Genomic DNA, 15,552 nt, shown 5'->3' with positions numbered 1-15,552 from the left:
AGAAACAATGAACTAAAATCTTTGAAAAACTGGCTAGTGTTTATAGTCTGAACCTCAAGCAATTTCTCAGCATTTCCTGCTCCTTTCACATTTTTACTCACTGTGTTCTCATTTCACTTCATTCATTCACTGCCACATAAAGTTCTGCAATTCTATGGAAACTGCACCACGACTGCTAGAATTAGGGAAACCTCAAAAATCCTTTTTGTTCAGTGTTACTAAGTTATAATGCCATCTGTCAAAGCAAAATAGAAAAAAGTTGGATTTCTACTCATTTCACAAAACTTGAAAAACATTGTTCCAAGAGCCCAAAGGTGATACCATTACTGGAAATAAATGGTGACTCTTCATACTATAGATACTTTTGTACTAATATTTTATTATGTTTCCGTACACATCCACTATCTGCTCTGTGCAATATGTCAGCCAAAAAGTCCCAGAATTTTTGTCACGTCAAATTCAATCAGTAATGACTTCTCTGTTGCACTGAGGAGTGCCACAATTTTTGTTTTTTTACAAAATATGTTACTGAGTTTGGGAATATTCTTAAATGAGACATATAGAATAAAATGATGTTAATTAAATATCCACATTCTTAGCTCAGATGTTTTTTCCCAGTAAAACCGTAACATACAAATTGTTCAAGGACTGTTGGAAAATGAAAATTTGATCAATCTTCCTGTTTTTATAGTTTCTAGATCTGATAAATAATATTATTTTGTTGATTAAACAAATAAATACCATGCCTTTCAAACCTGCTGGTATGTTTTCTTGTTCTGAAGGTGAAGTCCCTCTCCAGTCATTGATGAAACCTTTTGAAAACACATCCTTGTGTATCAAAATGACATATTTAAAAATCTTTTTTTCTTTAAAAAAATAATCTCTTCCTGCCCTAGAATGATTCCGATGTCTACATCATTGCTGCCTTTAGAATCTGCAGATCCTTGAAGTCCTAGCCTCTATCTCCATCCATATCCATATGGTCAGGTTAACAATGAATAAAAACTTGATTTTCACAAAAGGGAGCCTTGAGTATTTGTTGTCTTTCCACAGTTTCCCTAATAAGCAGAAGAGTAGTGAGTCATCAGCTGTTGCCATGAACTCATCGTTGGGCAGCAACCTGTCTGAGCTGGACCGCCTGCTGTTGGAGCTCAACGCTGTCCAGCAAAACACCCCGGCCTTCCCCACAGAAGGTGCATACAGGGATTACTTTACAGTTTATGAAACATCCTCTCTCAGGTTTCTCTGAAGGGATGCACGTCACTTTCTAAATCTGGCACTTCTGTTTTTGTAGTGTTACACTGTGATCTCATTCTCTCCACTGTATTTTGTTTCTGTTCTGTTGTTGTGCTGGGGGTTAATCCATAAAAGACATATGTATATCTTTCTTCTCTGTTGTAGAAGAAGCAGCTCCACCACTGCCTGCCAGCAGCATCATCCACCACATCCAGGAAAATGGAGTCTCCAATGCTGGCAAAGCCGCCCCACCAACACTGGATAAGCCTAAACGTGGTGCAGCAGCTCGAGGAATAGAGGATGTACGACCAAGCGTAGAGAGCCTTCTGGATGAGCTGGAAAGCTCTGTGCCCTCACCCATGTAAGAGAAAAACAACACAGCAGGAAAGGAGTTGTACTAATATATGTGGGGGATAATTTAGAGCTCACATATGTTAAGATGATTGTTTTACAGTTTTATATTTCATTGTAAGAATCTACTCATTTTATGGATTGTGATATCTTTCTGTAGTCCCACACCTTTGGTGGTGTCAGATGAACAAACAGATGGACAAGAGGAAACACTATCACAACAACAGGCCAGAATGTCTGCTTCCTCTGCCACCAGAGAACTGGATGAGCTCATGGCCTCCTTGTCTGACTTCAAAATCCAAAGCAATGTGAGTGTGGCTCAGAAGAAGTGGGCTGAGTTTGGGCATTTGGGGTTTGCGTGTTTGATTGAAAGTAGTTATTTTTGACATTATGTGACTGTTTATGAGAATGCTGCATTAGGGGCAGAAACATTTTGAATCAAACAAGTTTTCTTGGGTTTTGTAACCATTTTTGTGGTTTTGTAATTGTTGCATGGATTGCTGCTGCCGGTATGGTTCCACAACAGAAATGGTGGTGTTTTCCTATATTCTGCTGCTTTTTCTATTTCATATTTCATCTTTAGTTAATGGGGTTTCAATCAGAAACATACATTTTTGCAATGTTACAGTGGTTTATTTGTCTTAATGCAACATGCTGTGTATTACAGCATTCAGTTTTTGTGATACTAAAGAAATGAAGGCGATGTGTTAAATTTGAAGTGATGGTTCCTAACCCTTGTATCTCCGAGGACAACTATCAAGACTTCTGTTCAAATACCTAAATTAAGTTTATTGCATTAATTTTAAGTTCATTTTTGTGGCGTAATAACTCTACCCTAGTTTTGCTGTGTCTGAAACTCTTTACTGTTCTTTTCCTTCATTCTCTATTTTCCTGATTTCGTTTTTTTTTCTCTACCACTCTGTATGTCCTGTCTTTCTTTGTATATTGCATTCATTACATCATCTGATTCAGTCTGACTCTCAGCTGTCTGTGAATCAAGATGCAGTAGACCCTTTGTTGGTTGCTGGTTCACCACTTGTCCAAGCAGTAGCCGAACCATCTGTAACTCCTCATATTGGTTCAGTGGATACTCTACCACCCTCGAGTTACACTACTCCCTCCTGTACACCTCTACCACTGGAACTCCACATAGATGAAGATGGTTGTTCAGCCCCCGCATCGTCACGCAGTTCCACTGTAGTAATTACATCATCTAAGAGCCTTCAGTACTCCCACATCCAACAGAAGGATGATGGTGACACTGTCACTTCTGAGATCTCACATGTGGAGAGGGTTACTGTCTCCAGTCCTGTAAAACCTCCTAGTCAAACTGAAGCCAACAGCCCGACACACATGTCAGCTAATAAAGTGTCTACTAGTGAAGTCTCAAGTCCACCGGGGAAGAGCTTAAGTCCAGTGACTGTTGGCCGAACATCTAGTCCAGATCCTGCTACCAGGAGTTCCAGTCCAGCACTTGTTTCCAAGAGTCCAGTTACTGTGTCTAAAAACCCCAGTCCCATTCTTAGAGCAAAGACTCCCAGTTCTCATGACATCAAACCTAAAAGTTCGGTCCCTAAAAGTCTCAGTCCTGCTCCCATAAGTCATAGTCCACACGGATCTACAAAGAGCGATAGTCCAGTGACCGTGTCGACCACGACAGAAGTTGTGCGAAAGACCACTAGTCCTGTAACAGTTCCGAGGCTTTCAAGCCCAATTCCAAAAAGTGCAAGTCCTGTGACAGTCCCCATTATCTCTAGTCCAGTAACTGTCCCAAAGAATGCTAGTCCAGAAAGAGTTCCAAAGTGTGCTAGTCCAGTGACGATTCCAATACTTTCAAGTCCACTTTCAAAGATTGCAAGTCCTGTAACAGTTCCTAGCATTTCTAGCTCTCCAGTACCTAAAAGATCTAGTCCTGAAGCAGTGCCAAATAATACAACCCCAACAATACTTCCACGGCTTTCAAGTCCAGTAACAGTTCCAAAAAGTGAAACTGCAGTTCCTAAGAGTCCTGCTTCTGTCATTAAAAAAACGTACACAGTTCCAGGCACCAGTAGTCCTAGAGCTTCTCCAGTTTCACTTCCTGCCATCCAGTCAACGAGCCTGTATACCACTCCTACCGATAATCAGGGAGGCGAAGTACTGGATTTAACATGGCCTTGCCGGGAGCCTTTACTGGATGATGCTTTAGACAAGCTCTTAACCCCCGACGCCAGTCGACTGAGTGAGAACCAGCCACCAGCTTCGGTTACATCTGGAGATGAGGACAGATCTTGGGAGGAAGAAGATGGAATTTACCCTTATCTCAGCCGAGAGGGAACCCTGACACCCATGACAGAGTCCAGCTGGATCGACGAATGCTTCACCCCCTCCACCTGCCCCGGGACACCAGATGCAACGCTGGACCTGCCTCTACAGCAGCCCTCTGCTGTTGAGCGACTATCTGCTTCTGGTCAAGTAGGAAGCTCACCTTGACTCTCCCAAAATAAGCTGCTGGCTTGAAACTATAGAGGATTTACGACTGAATGTCTTCAAGGTCTTTTTGTTATTTGGCAATGAGGCCTAAGATATAAATAATCTGTGACTCTAATGAGACAATGGCTGTCAGGTAATTGCTCAAACAGATAATCTCTCCATTCTGAAACAAACTTATTTTGGGAGAGCAGCTCCTGCGAGTGCTTGAGGAGCTGTGCAATAGTAGGAACATGTCGACATGTAGAGAAATTCCTCAACCTCTGTGATGTGATGCATGTGGTGTCATATAGCAATTATGAAATGACTTGAGGGAGAAGTCTCTCCGTAGACATCGTGCATGGCTGATGTTGTAAGCTCTGCTGAAAGGATGTCGACGCACGTTCCCACTTGCTTCCTTGGCATTGCTGTGTTAGTCATTGGACCTGGCCTATCATGTTTATTCAAGTTTTGCGTTTATTCAAGTTGACTGTATCAATACAAAAACATGCCAGGAGTCCATAGTAGAGGAGATATTTTTTCCTGTTTGCTAATGCATATACACACCAAGACTGCACATGAATTTAAAGAAAATACAAGAATTTTGTTTCTTTTGTCCTTTCCCTTGCTTTGGCATGTGCAGACATTTGGAGAAGCATTTTGTGATAGACTTGTGTTGTCTTGACTTCAGCTGTCCAGCATGCTCCGCCAAAGATTCGTAGCTAGTGTTACATAGATTTGATAGCAAGGAATGAACTCAAACAGAAGGCTGTGCTTCTGTGCTTGGCTTCTGCAGACAAAAAGGAAGAAACATGTGCGTGCCTGAAAAACACTGCATAACATTTTGACAGTCCTACTCTGAAGCCGCTGCTTGAGTGTTTTTGCCACTTGGCTGAGACGTCCAGTGCTGGGCCCCGTCCTGCTTGTGCTTGTAACCCAAAATGGATTTTCTGCTGAATGGCACAATCTGAGCTTCCCACACCTCCTTATCGTCCACTTTCCAGCTCAAGTCGGTTATCCGGCGCACCAAAGAGACTTCCAATGTGCATCCGATGTTTAGGGAGGGATTGTTGAGACGGAAAATGGGACCAATCATTGTGAATAAAAGCAACTCACAAGATCGACTTATTGAAGAGCTGCAGGGAAAACTGGGGATTGGACGAGTGGAGCGCAGGCGTAAACAACAGCCAGATGATTGGATGACAGAGGGAGTCATCGTTATGTCCAACCCTCAGCGAACACGGGAAGAGGGGATTCAGCCATCTGTGGATAAGGTAGACACCAGAGGTTCATAGCCGGACCACGTCAGGTCAAGCTGGACATAAAATTTCCCAGTCATGGTTTAGCTTTTATCTGTTTGGCCCATGATTAACTGGCAAAAGTAAAATATTTAAAAAGTTTCATCACTTTGCCATAAATTTGCATCTATTTTTGGCAGTCATTTTACACAGTTGGAGTTCCTGTGCCAATTTAGTTTCACCTTTACCTATTTTTCATTCTGACTTTGTCTTCGTATCTTGTCTTTATGCTCTCCTTTCTGTGCTGTTTCCTTTTTCTTCCTCCCAGATCATCATCCCCCCTGAATCTCCTGCCCCACAGAGAAAAGTCCTCCCCCCTCCCCAATCTCCCCCAGCACCCAAAAAGCCACCCCCAGTCAAGCAGACTCCTCCGCCGCTACCTCCTCCCCCTCCGACTCCCCCTCCACCTCAAGAACCTACCCCTCCACCCCCAAAGGAGCCTACTCCTCCTCCTCCTCCCAGGGAGCCCACACCTCCCCCCATCCAGCCCCCTCCATCGCCTAGCCCCCCACCCAAGCCCGTCACGCCTCCGCCGCCTCCCAAGGTCTTTGTATCAGTGGGCTGTCAGACAGACTATGACCCCGTCTTCCCACCGATGCAGGCATGGATCACCTCTTCATCTCTGCCTGTCTTCCTCTGTCTCATCTCATACTTTCTTTCCATTTTCTATCACACACTCTCTTTTACGCTTGTTTTACTTGAGCATGTTTGTGGATTATTCAGTTATTCATGGGTGTTGTAGAGCTTGTCTGGTTCCTGGCTGTTTTTGGCCCTCGGTGTTGAAACGAGTAACCTCTTTTAAAGCTTTGTCTGAAATCCAGTCAGTCCAGGTTATGAGGGGTGCTGACATTCAGACCAGAGAGACTGAGCCCCTTTTCTAATTTTGACATCTGATGGCGCCAAGAGCCGTGTGTTCAGAGAGCAGTGGAGAATTTAAGAGCTTAGGGGAGAGCAGAGTGTAACTCCCCGATGTTCCCGTTACACTAAGTGTCCTGCCATGCACAGGAATGGGAGACTCACAGTGCAACCGTAACCTAATCTGCCACATGACAGCACAGTTACCACCACAATTATAGCATGTCTCACAGGACTTAAGCCAACAGGTCCCATTAAGTTAGATACCGGCCTGTTGTACCACCACATCTTTAAGAACCCACAATGTCTTTTTTGAGTGATGAAGCTATGGGGTTGTAGATTGAGGCAAGTAGTGTTAAATATGCATCTGAGTCAAATTCTTACTTTATTTAGTTAAAGGTAAAGAGGTTATTTGAGTGTGGGGGTTGTGTGGGAAACGGTGTAAGAGAGAATACATGGAGCAGAGTTGCTATTTTTTCTCTCAGAGGAATGTAGGAGTCATGAAGCTCCAATAACCACACCATCTGAGAAGGTCTGTGTTTGCTTACATTACAGTAGCCGGACACAGTCACACACAATGTTGATATTAGAGAGTCATCATGCAGGTCTGCAGACATGGATTAGAGTTGATCAGAACTCTTTTTTTTTTGTTGTGGTTGATATGTTGTTAGCTTGTTTTGGTGCTTTGTCTCTCTTATCTTTGTGTACCTGAAAGAGAAGCACACAGATGACCACCATCTAGATTCACTACACGTCTTTCATCCACTTAGTTGTAAATCATGGCACAGATTCAGTTCTAGAGCTCTGAAGAGTTAGTAGATCTGTGTTTGCTGTGTAGTGACAGATTATATGTGGTGTCTATTAAATTGCTCACCTGATGCTACCAGCAATACAGACAGAGACCACTGTAAATCACAGTTACAAAGACAGCTACATGAGGTAATTCAATTTGGTTTGTGAAGTAATGTCATGACAGTAGGTAAGTCCAACATGATGACAACATGCTGCATGCGGAACACAGAAGAATTGAATGAGCAAAGAGAGCACCAACAATAGCATGACAAACTACGTACACAGGACTGCCCAGAGCTGAATAAACGGCTCAGACTGATTATTATCAGGTCTTCCATTGAAGTATTTACTGCATACAATTAATATAAGTGTTTCTGTTCTATCGTTGACCCCCCCGAACATAGTATAGTGAAACCACTTTGGTCTTCCATCTCTGTCAGATCCAGTCGCAGGGAAAGACTTCTCCCACTGCTCCCCCCAAACCAGCCAACAAGCTCGACAACATGCTGGGAAGCCTGCAGTCCGACCTCAACAGACTCGGAGTCCAGACGGTGGCTAAAGGCGTCTGTGGTGCCTGCAAGAAACCGATTGCTGGACAGGTAGTGACACAGAATCACCCGCATTTAAACAAACATGAAAGCTCAGATGAAGTACACATACAAAACTGGAACTTGCCTACTTTTAGACACACATTCTGTGATGTTTACGCACAGAATACCCAAGAGGCTTATAAAACGTCCTGGTAGCAGTTTTCTGTTAATGGTGTGGTGAAAAGAAGATTGCCCTCCAGATTTATTTGCCCAAGTTAGATGGCTTGTGCAGTGTTGGCTCATGTTTCACTTATCTCGGCCTGTGCTGATTGCTTAACGTCAAAGCCACTCAGTCTATCAATAATTCAGCTTTTATTTAGATGACAGCCAATAACTGGAGTAATATAAAAGTGCAGCAGGCACTGTGTGTCTATATTAGAATTTTACTTTGTGAAGGCATTTGTGTGAAGACTTTATCGCAACCACAAATTATATGTAATCAAACAGACCTTTTTTGTGTGATGTATGTGACTTATTTAACTGGCAATGCTATTTTAGAGTAATTGCCTTACTATTATTTATTTTCCCTGCACATTTTCATCAGCAACTTGATAAAACTCTGCTTCAAATTTAAAGATACCGATGACGGACCGATGAAAGCACATATGTTCACAAGCAGCGTATAGATTTGTTTTTTCACCAGAAGTAAGATTGAACTCAAATGAAGTTGGACAAATACGAAGCATTAAATGGTTGTTGTTTCTTTTAAACTTTGGGTTGTGAGATCTACATCTGCTGCTCTTTACAGTATTCCCTGTGCATCTTACTGTGCTCCAGTGACTCTCTCTGCTGAGCCAGGTCTTTCTCTTTGCAGTTCATTCCTTATTAATGCACTGTGTCTCCCCACACCAGGTGGTGACTGCCATGGGCAGAACATGGCACCCTGAGCACTTTGTGTGCACCCACTGTCAGGAGGAGATCGGCTCCAGGAACTTCTTTGAGCGTGAGGGGCAGCCTTACTGCGAGAAAGACTACCACAGCCTGTTCTCCCCGAGATGCCACTACTGTAATGGACCCATACTGGATGTTAGTAATGCATACATTAACATACAAGCACACGCACACACTCATGTACACAGTTAATGGGCTGATAATGATATTTATTTATTCATAACCTAATGGATTAGGATGCCATTATGGATGCCTTACTGTAAAAACATTCACAAATTGGAAATTGCTTTTCTCTCCAACATGCAGATACTGACATGCATACATGTGTGCACGCACATATGGCCCTAGAAGCAGATAAGCAAAGTGACTTCTGCTTTTCTTTGGCATGCAAACATTTACATTCCAGTTACCACCCCTAATTATGAAACCGCTGCTTGTTGTTCTGAGAGTTTGATGGAGAGCCGTTATCAGTTTTGTGTCTGCGTTCAGTGGGCAATCCAGCCTGAGATATAGATGAGGTGTAGAATAACTGATAGAAATGCAGTTCAGATGATAATTTGCATGTTCTTGGCAGAATGTTGCAGTTCCAGAGGCTAAACTAGATGCAGAACAGTCTGTAAAATTCTCAAATTTATTGGCCTACCTCCCTGTTCAACTGCAACATCGTGTTTAATCTCCATGTGACATATAAAAAATGGAGGTGGACTACTTCAAGTTGTTCTCAGCCAATTAAAATTACAATGAAATGTATAACTGTTGATGCTTTGTAATTAGAAAAGTAATGTGATTACTTTTTTAATGAGTAACTAATTACAGTTTTCAGTAATTTGTCCAACACTGATGCGAACAGACTCTTCTCTCTTTCTTTTCAACACTCAGTCTTATCTACATGGTGACACACTCCCATTGGGGTTTTTTTCCAGCCACTGCTCATACACACTCACACAACCATACACACACACTCACACTCACACAACACGCAATGCCAGATGTACTGGGAGGCAGGCAGACGGAGCACAGTGGACCTCAGCCAGGGGAAAGGCCAACATGAGTCACTGCCAAGGCTTCCTCATGCACTGCTTGACATCTAGTTGATGTGTCACTTCTTCCTTCCTTTCTTTCCTCTTTATTTAATAAGTGATTTTTGAACTTGGCTGGCTTTTAGTTATGCATAAGTATTCCACCTGTGTATTACTTCATCCTCTTTAGATGTAAGGGAGACCACAGAAATTTTCATCTTTCAGAAAAGAAAATTCTAAAAAATACATAATGTTGGACTTTATAAAGTATGTGCATTTTTATATTAAACTGTCAGAGCTGATTGTGAATTGTTCATTTCTAGATTCTGATTTAATTTGGTAATGCTCAGTCGCATACATTTATTTTGTAATATTGCTGCTGCTGTAATATTTTTCATTTTAGTGAATTTGTGTCTGCATCCACTCATGCAGATAGTTAAGCCTTTGAAACGGCCCTCTTCAACATCTCACCCCCTGGTGGCAAAGCAGTGAATCACTTCTGCTCTGAAATGCCCAGAAATGTGTAACGGAGGTTTGCAGTGAGTCATTGTTGCTCTGGTTGAGCAGTTGTGGATGTTTTAAAATCTTGTGTTGCATGGACATCGCATTTCCAGCTGAAGAAATGATATCAGCCCTGGAAAACATGAGCTATCAGTGTTAACATTCCAGCACTTCCACTAACACACTGCCTCTGTGGACCTTGCCTGCCCTCTCCTGGCCTCTGAATCACTCGTGTGTTCATTTCTCCCATAGTGACAGATATAGATGCCTATGTACTGATTTCATGTCAGAGTATCATGAAAAATTACCTTTTTCCTCCACTAGTTGATCATAACTTCAGGAGACTGTGAAAGATTGACCATTTGCTTGTCCTTCGTTCCACAGAAAGTAGTGACGGCTTTGGACAAGACTTGGCATCCGGAGCATTTCTTCTGCGCCCAGTGTGGAGCCTTTTTTGGACCAGAAGGTAGCAGCTACGATCTCTGTTGTGTTTAATCAGAGTTGTTTTATGTATTGTATTAATAGGTGAGCAGTGTGACATAGCGTGTGTCTTTGCTGCCCTCTAGGTTTCCATGAGAAGGATGGAAAGGCTTTCTGCAGGAAGGACTACTTTGATATGTTTGCCCCTAAATGTGGTGGTTGTGCCCGTGCCATCCTCGAGAATTACATCTCTGCCCTCAATTCCCTTTGGCACCCTGAATGCTTTGTGTGCAGGGTGAGTCGCTGGATGTGTCTGCAGTTAATCTGACTGAAAAAGGAGTCATTTATTTGGGTTATTACATGTCAACCCATCATCGTGCATTTTTATTTTATGTGTTTTCCAGGAGTGCTTCACGCCGTTCATCAATGGCAGCTTCTTTGACCACGACGGCCAGCCCTACTGTGAGGCGCACTACCACGAGCGGCGTGGCTCGCTGTGCTCCGGCTGCCAGAAACCAATCACCGGCCGCTGCATCACCGCCATGGGCAAGAAGTTCCACCCAGAGCACTTTGTGTGCGCTTTCTGCCTCAAGCAGCTCAACAAGGGCACCTTCAAAGAGCAGAACGACAAGCCCTACTGCCACGGCTGCTTTATCAAGCTCTTCAGTTAGACTGCATGTCTGTGTGCCAATATGTGTCTACATGCGTCTACACATTGATTTAAATGTCTAAATGCACACGTGGATGTATGTGCACTTACATGTCTATGTGAATCAGTGGTTTTTCAGACAGAGGGCGTCTTTTCGATCGCATCAGAAAAAGGGTGAGAGATGTCTCTGATTATTAACTCTTGACACTGAAGGGACTTCCCAACCTCTCAGGCTTGGCATTTCACACTTTTACTAAAGACATTTTTAACAGAGCCCAAAGAGATTTTTATTTAGAGTTTTATTCCTGCGTGCAACAGGAACAGGAAAGAGAAGATGCTACTTTGCCCTTGTGTGTGTGTACATAACAAAGCATATGAGAATCAAGTTAAGAGCCCTGATCTGTACATTGTTTTATTCCCCCATTGCAGGGCAAGACCTTGCATCACATGGTGGTGAGCCTATGTTGACATAGTTTTATGCAGATATGAGACAGTTGCTTGATTGCATGGACCATGGAGAGTTGACTTAAACAGTTTTAAAATATGTTGAGTGTTGAATACTCAGTGCTTGGCCAATGAGTGTTGAAAAAAAATGTATTTTTGTAGCTCTGGAAACTATTAAGGTGCCATTTAAAATAACCATGGAAACGCTCCATACGTACACATTGAACCCTTCCTTCACTTCTACTAGTTCAACCTCTTTGCACACTCTGACAACAGATCTCTTGATGAGACCATCTTAAGGTGCATTTTCTAAGTTAGTGTCATCAAGACATTAATTCTTATTTTTCTACGGTTTTCCTATGAAAATGAACTCGGATGTTTTCTCCGTTTCAGCTCACATTTCATTCACATTTGTATCTCAATTACTTCCCGCTGAAAGTGAAATCAAATCCAAATCTTTTTACCTGTTGTAACTTTGTTTTTACTTCACTACTGCGACTTAAATGTGTTATTTACATTAATAATGTTCAAATAAAATTGAACTGCTGCAACTAATTCTATCAAAATGTAGGTCAATAAGAATAATTAATGTGCTATTGTTAGAAATGTTTTCAGCTTTTGGTGCAATTTATGAGAAAAACAAGCCAAAACAAAGGTGTTTGTCTTTACTCCAGTTTTAAAGTGGAGATTTTACTGCTGTATCTACCCACAGTTATCACAGAGTAAATTCAAACTAATTTTATTCAGAAAAAAAATATACTTCATTTCAACATCCTTTCGTTTTTACTGTTGCTACTTATGTACATTTATCACTGTATTCAATCTATCAATGAGGCTGCTTAAAGATATAAAATGTGTTTATGCTTTTTGAAATAGAAGCATGCCAATTTCTTTTATGTGGAGTTTTATCAGCACCAGCTGCCAGTTGCTGTTACAATCAAAATCTAAATTTGTATACCTGTAATACACTCAACTGTGTGACAGAACTGTGTTTTGTCACTGTTTTGATGAAAATTTATATATTTTTGAGCTGTACACTGATATGCAAAGAGCTGGCTCTATTGGCATGTAGCCTAACAATAGTTTACCCTGGTCTCATTCCTTCACACTCTCACACATGTACCAGCTTAGATTCCGGTGTGTCAGATGTCCAAGGAAACGCACCCTTGGGTATTTTTTACTATGAATCATGAGCTGTGATCCTGCTGTCTGAATGGTGTCAGTGTAAAGCTCACTGACAGAAGCTGGATGTTAGTGTTAGCTGGTCAGGAATCACAATATGACACCAAGCCAGGGCCAAGCCTTTAGCAAAATATATCAATAACTCATCTTCCTTTGACTTGTAGCTCTGTTTTTGCCTTATACGATACATTGCGTGGGTTTTTTTTTTTTTTTTTTTTGGAACGATGCTTGTCTTTAATTTTGATCCCTGTGTGTGCAAGGAGTTAATACACAATATCCACATTCAGATTGTTTTGAATTTGAGAAGATATTTCTTGTGCTCTTGTGCCAAATGTGTCAATGCAATAAGGTCTTATACACTGTGGAGCTCTCAGCCTTTCCTGTGATTTGACTCTTTTCGGGCTGAGCTCTGGGAGAGGCTTCATCTGCTGTGATGCATTTTAACTCCAAACTATACACTGTAATAGACAAGCCAATGAGAAACCCGCTGTACTGAGTCATTCAGCAGACAGCGTCGTGTTCACTTGTAGCGGATTCAGATTTAACGGCATGTAGCAGGGGAAATGTGGGTGTCGGAAAAGACTTCAGCATTTGCTTCATCAGTTCAACTGTGTACGCCTGTGGCAAAATTAAACAGGAATTAAGTTCATTTTGATCATGTATATGTATCTTCTTATTGCCTTATAGTTTCTGCTTTTGTCAAAGAATTCATGAAAAAAAATCACAGCCTTTTACAGTTAATGTGATTAAGTGAACTTTGTAAATGGAGACATATTCATGTGATCTTTTCCTATTTGAATTTACCCATGAGCCATAACTTTTTCTGGCTCTAAATGTGGATGGGGTGTAAGCCTATGTGGGTGATGATTACTCACTGATGAATATTACTTCTGCAAATAAAATATAAAGTATTTATTTCTGGTATTGTGTCATCACTTTTCATACAAATTGTTTTTATTCAGTTTCTTTGGCATGAAATCTGATATTTGGCACACACTTTCAAAGAGCTGTAAACATTTTTATGAGTCGGATGCTAAAGAAATGCCTGGCATGGACTTTAACAAAAAGATACAATATCATCATATCGGTTCCAAAGAAGTCATAAGAAGCACTTTCAATTACAGAATTATTATACAACATTGTCATCCAATGTCGCCAAGTAATTCAAAAGAAAATAGAAATATGTTCTGTGTGATTTCCTTTCTTGTTTATCATGTCATGAACCCTCATGTGGCTCTTGTGACCTTGGTCAGCGGAGGACCTCAGGTTGAGAACAACTGGTTTAGTCTGATATTGACAAGAATGGCAAGGCAACGTATCTGTCCAAATATGTCTGATATTAAGTATAACTATAAACATTACTTTCACTGTTGATTAATCTACTGATAATCCTCTCATTTAATTACTAATTTGATCTATGAAGTATCAGAAAATGGTGAAAAATGCCAATCGGTGTTTCAAAGCCCAAGACGACTTTCTAAAATGTCTTGTTTTGTCCACAACCCAAAGATATTTAGTTTACTGTCATAGAGGATGGAAACCATAAAAATTCACATTTTAGAAGGTGGAATAACAGCATTTAAATGTTTTTTTTTTTATTTCTTAAAATGATTAACCAGTTCTCAAAATAGTTGGCAGTTATTAGTTCACAACTAATCAAATATTTGTTGAAGTTCTAAAGCTCAGTGAACAATGTGATGCCCATCCAAATTACTTTACAATAACATTTTACATCAAACCATTACTTTCATCCTGAGTCTTCATGTCAAACTGAAATCTGCCAACAGTCCAACTGGCAAAATAATTCAATACACTCGACAAACACAAGGACAGGACAACACATCTTTGTGGCGACGACAGGTCGTGACCCGAAGTCTGTACTCTGTGAGAGCCTGAAGTTTGCCAGTAAGCTCTGAGAGATGTGGCTCGGGATCCAAAATCTCCAAGTCCTCCAGGTCCTGCAGTTGGTGAAGGTGTAAGAAATCTTTCTCTGGCACATGTTTATGTCGAAGTTTGAGACTTTTGAGCTTCCTAAACAGTTTTGGGATTTCAGCAGTGTGAGGTCCCAGATGTGAGGGCCAGGGGTCTATGTGGAGGTGGAGGAGATTGGGTAGCTGCACTGCAACAGCTTCCATGTCCTCTGAGGATAGTCCTGCAACACACAGCGTCAGACTGGTCACGGTGGCTGGAATGGAGGCGACATACATGTTCACAGGTGGGCCGTGGACAACGACCAGGGCTGACAGCTGAGGGAGGTCATGCAGCCAAGTTTTCAGGTGACACACAGGTGATGGCCATATTTCCTTCTTGTAGAAAACAGCAAGACTGTTCAAACCAGACATAAGCCTCATCGCATTATCTGGCATGGCATGATCTGTGCAGTCAATGAGTTCCAAACTGGATAAGGTAGAAGCTTGTTCCTGTGCTCCTCCTAACGGATAAGAGATCGCCCTGTGAAAGGCACAAAATATATGCACAACAGACAAGGAGAGGTGCTTCAGTTTGGGCAGGCAGCTTCGTATGGAATGAATGACCGGAACTGCTTCTCCAAAGATTCCCATCCGATGACAAACCAGTGATGTAAGATTTGTAAACTGGGAGATCATAGAAACGAAGCTGCCCAGCGATGTGGTGGGAAATGTAACACCGCACATGTTAAGGTGAGTCAGCTGCTGGGGTTGAGACATTGTGGAAGCATCTAGCAAAAGAGCAGTGCGGCTGTTTCTTATTACGAGACGCTTCACATTTGGAAAGTCCTTCAAGCAGTTGAGGGTCTCCTGGGAGCTTGGATCCATCTCTACTGTGGTGAGATCAGGGAGGCATAAGGCGAGCTTCCTCAAGTCCTTCGCTTTGCTGCTTCTCACCGCAACACTGGA

At 41.8% G+C, this 15,552-nt stretch overlaps 1 protein-coding gene across 2 annotated transcripts in view; it reads left to right on the top strand.

Annotated features, from left to right (window-relative positions):
• The window catches only part of LOC110955417 (paxillin), a 30,880-nt gene extending 17,289 nt beyond the window's left edge, over window positions 1–13,591 (top strand). The window contains exons 4-11 of one of the 2 annotated variants that reach the window (XM_022200411.2): window positions 1,054–1,193; window positions 1,402–1,597; window positions 1,748–1,895; window positions 7,421–7,579; window positions 8,423–8,596; window positions 10,366–10,447; window positions 10,548–10,696; window positions 10,806–13,591. In XM_022200411.2, the coding sequence (XP_022056103.1) occupies window positions 1,054–1,193; window positions 1,402–1,597; window positions 1,748–1,895; window positions 7,421–7,579; window positions 8,423–8,596; window positions 10,366–10,447; window positions 10,548–10,696; window positions 10,806–11,072 (1,315 nt within the window). In that variant the 3' untranslated portion in view covers window positions 11,073–13,591. Of the gene's footprint in view, window positions 1–1,053; window positions 1,194–1,401; window positions 1,598–1,747; window positions 1,896–2,559; window positions 5,242–7,420; window positions 7,580–8,422; window positions 8,597–10,365; window positions 10,448–10,547; window positions 10,697–10,805 lie in introns of those variants that run through there. The other variant, XM_051948745.1, reaches the window with a different exon arrangement.
• The last annotated feature ends 1,961 nt before the right edge of the window (window positions 13,592–15,552 follow it).

Source organism: Acanthochromis polyacanthus, chromosome 5 (assembly GCF_021347895.1).
Source record: "Acanthochromis polyacanthus isolate Apoly-LR-REF ecotype Palm Island chromosome 5, KAUST_Apoly_ChrSc, whole genome shotgun sequence".
NCBI lineage: Eukaryota > Metazoa > Chordata > Actinopteri > Pomacentridae > Acanthochromis > Acanthochromis polyacanthus.
This window is presented reverse-complemented; position numbering and strand designations above follow the sequence as displayed.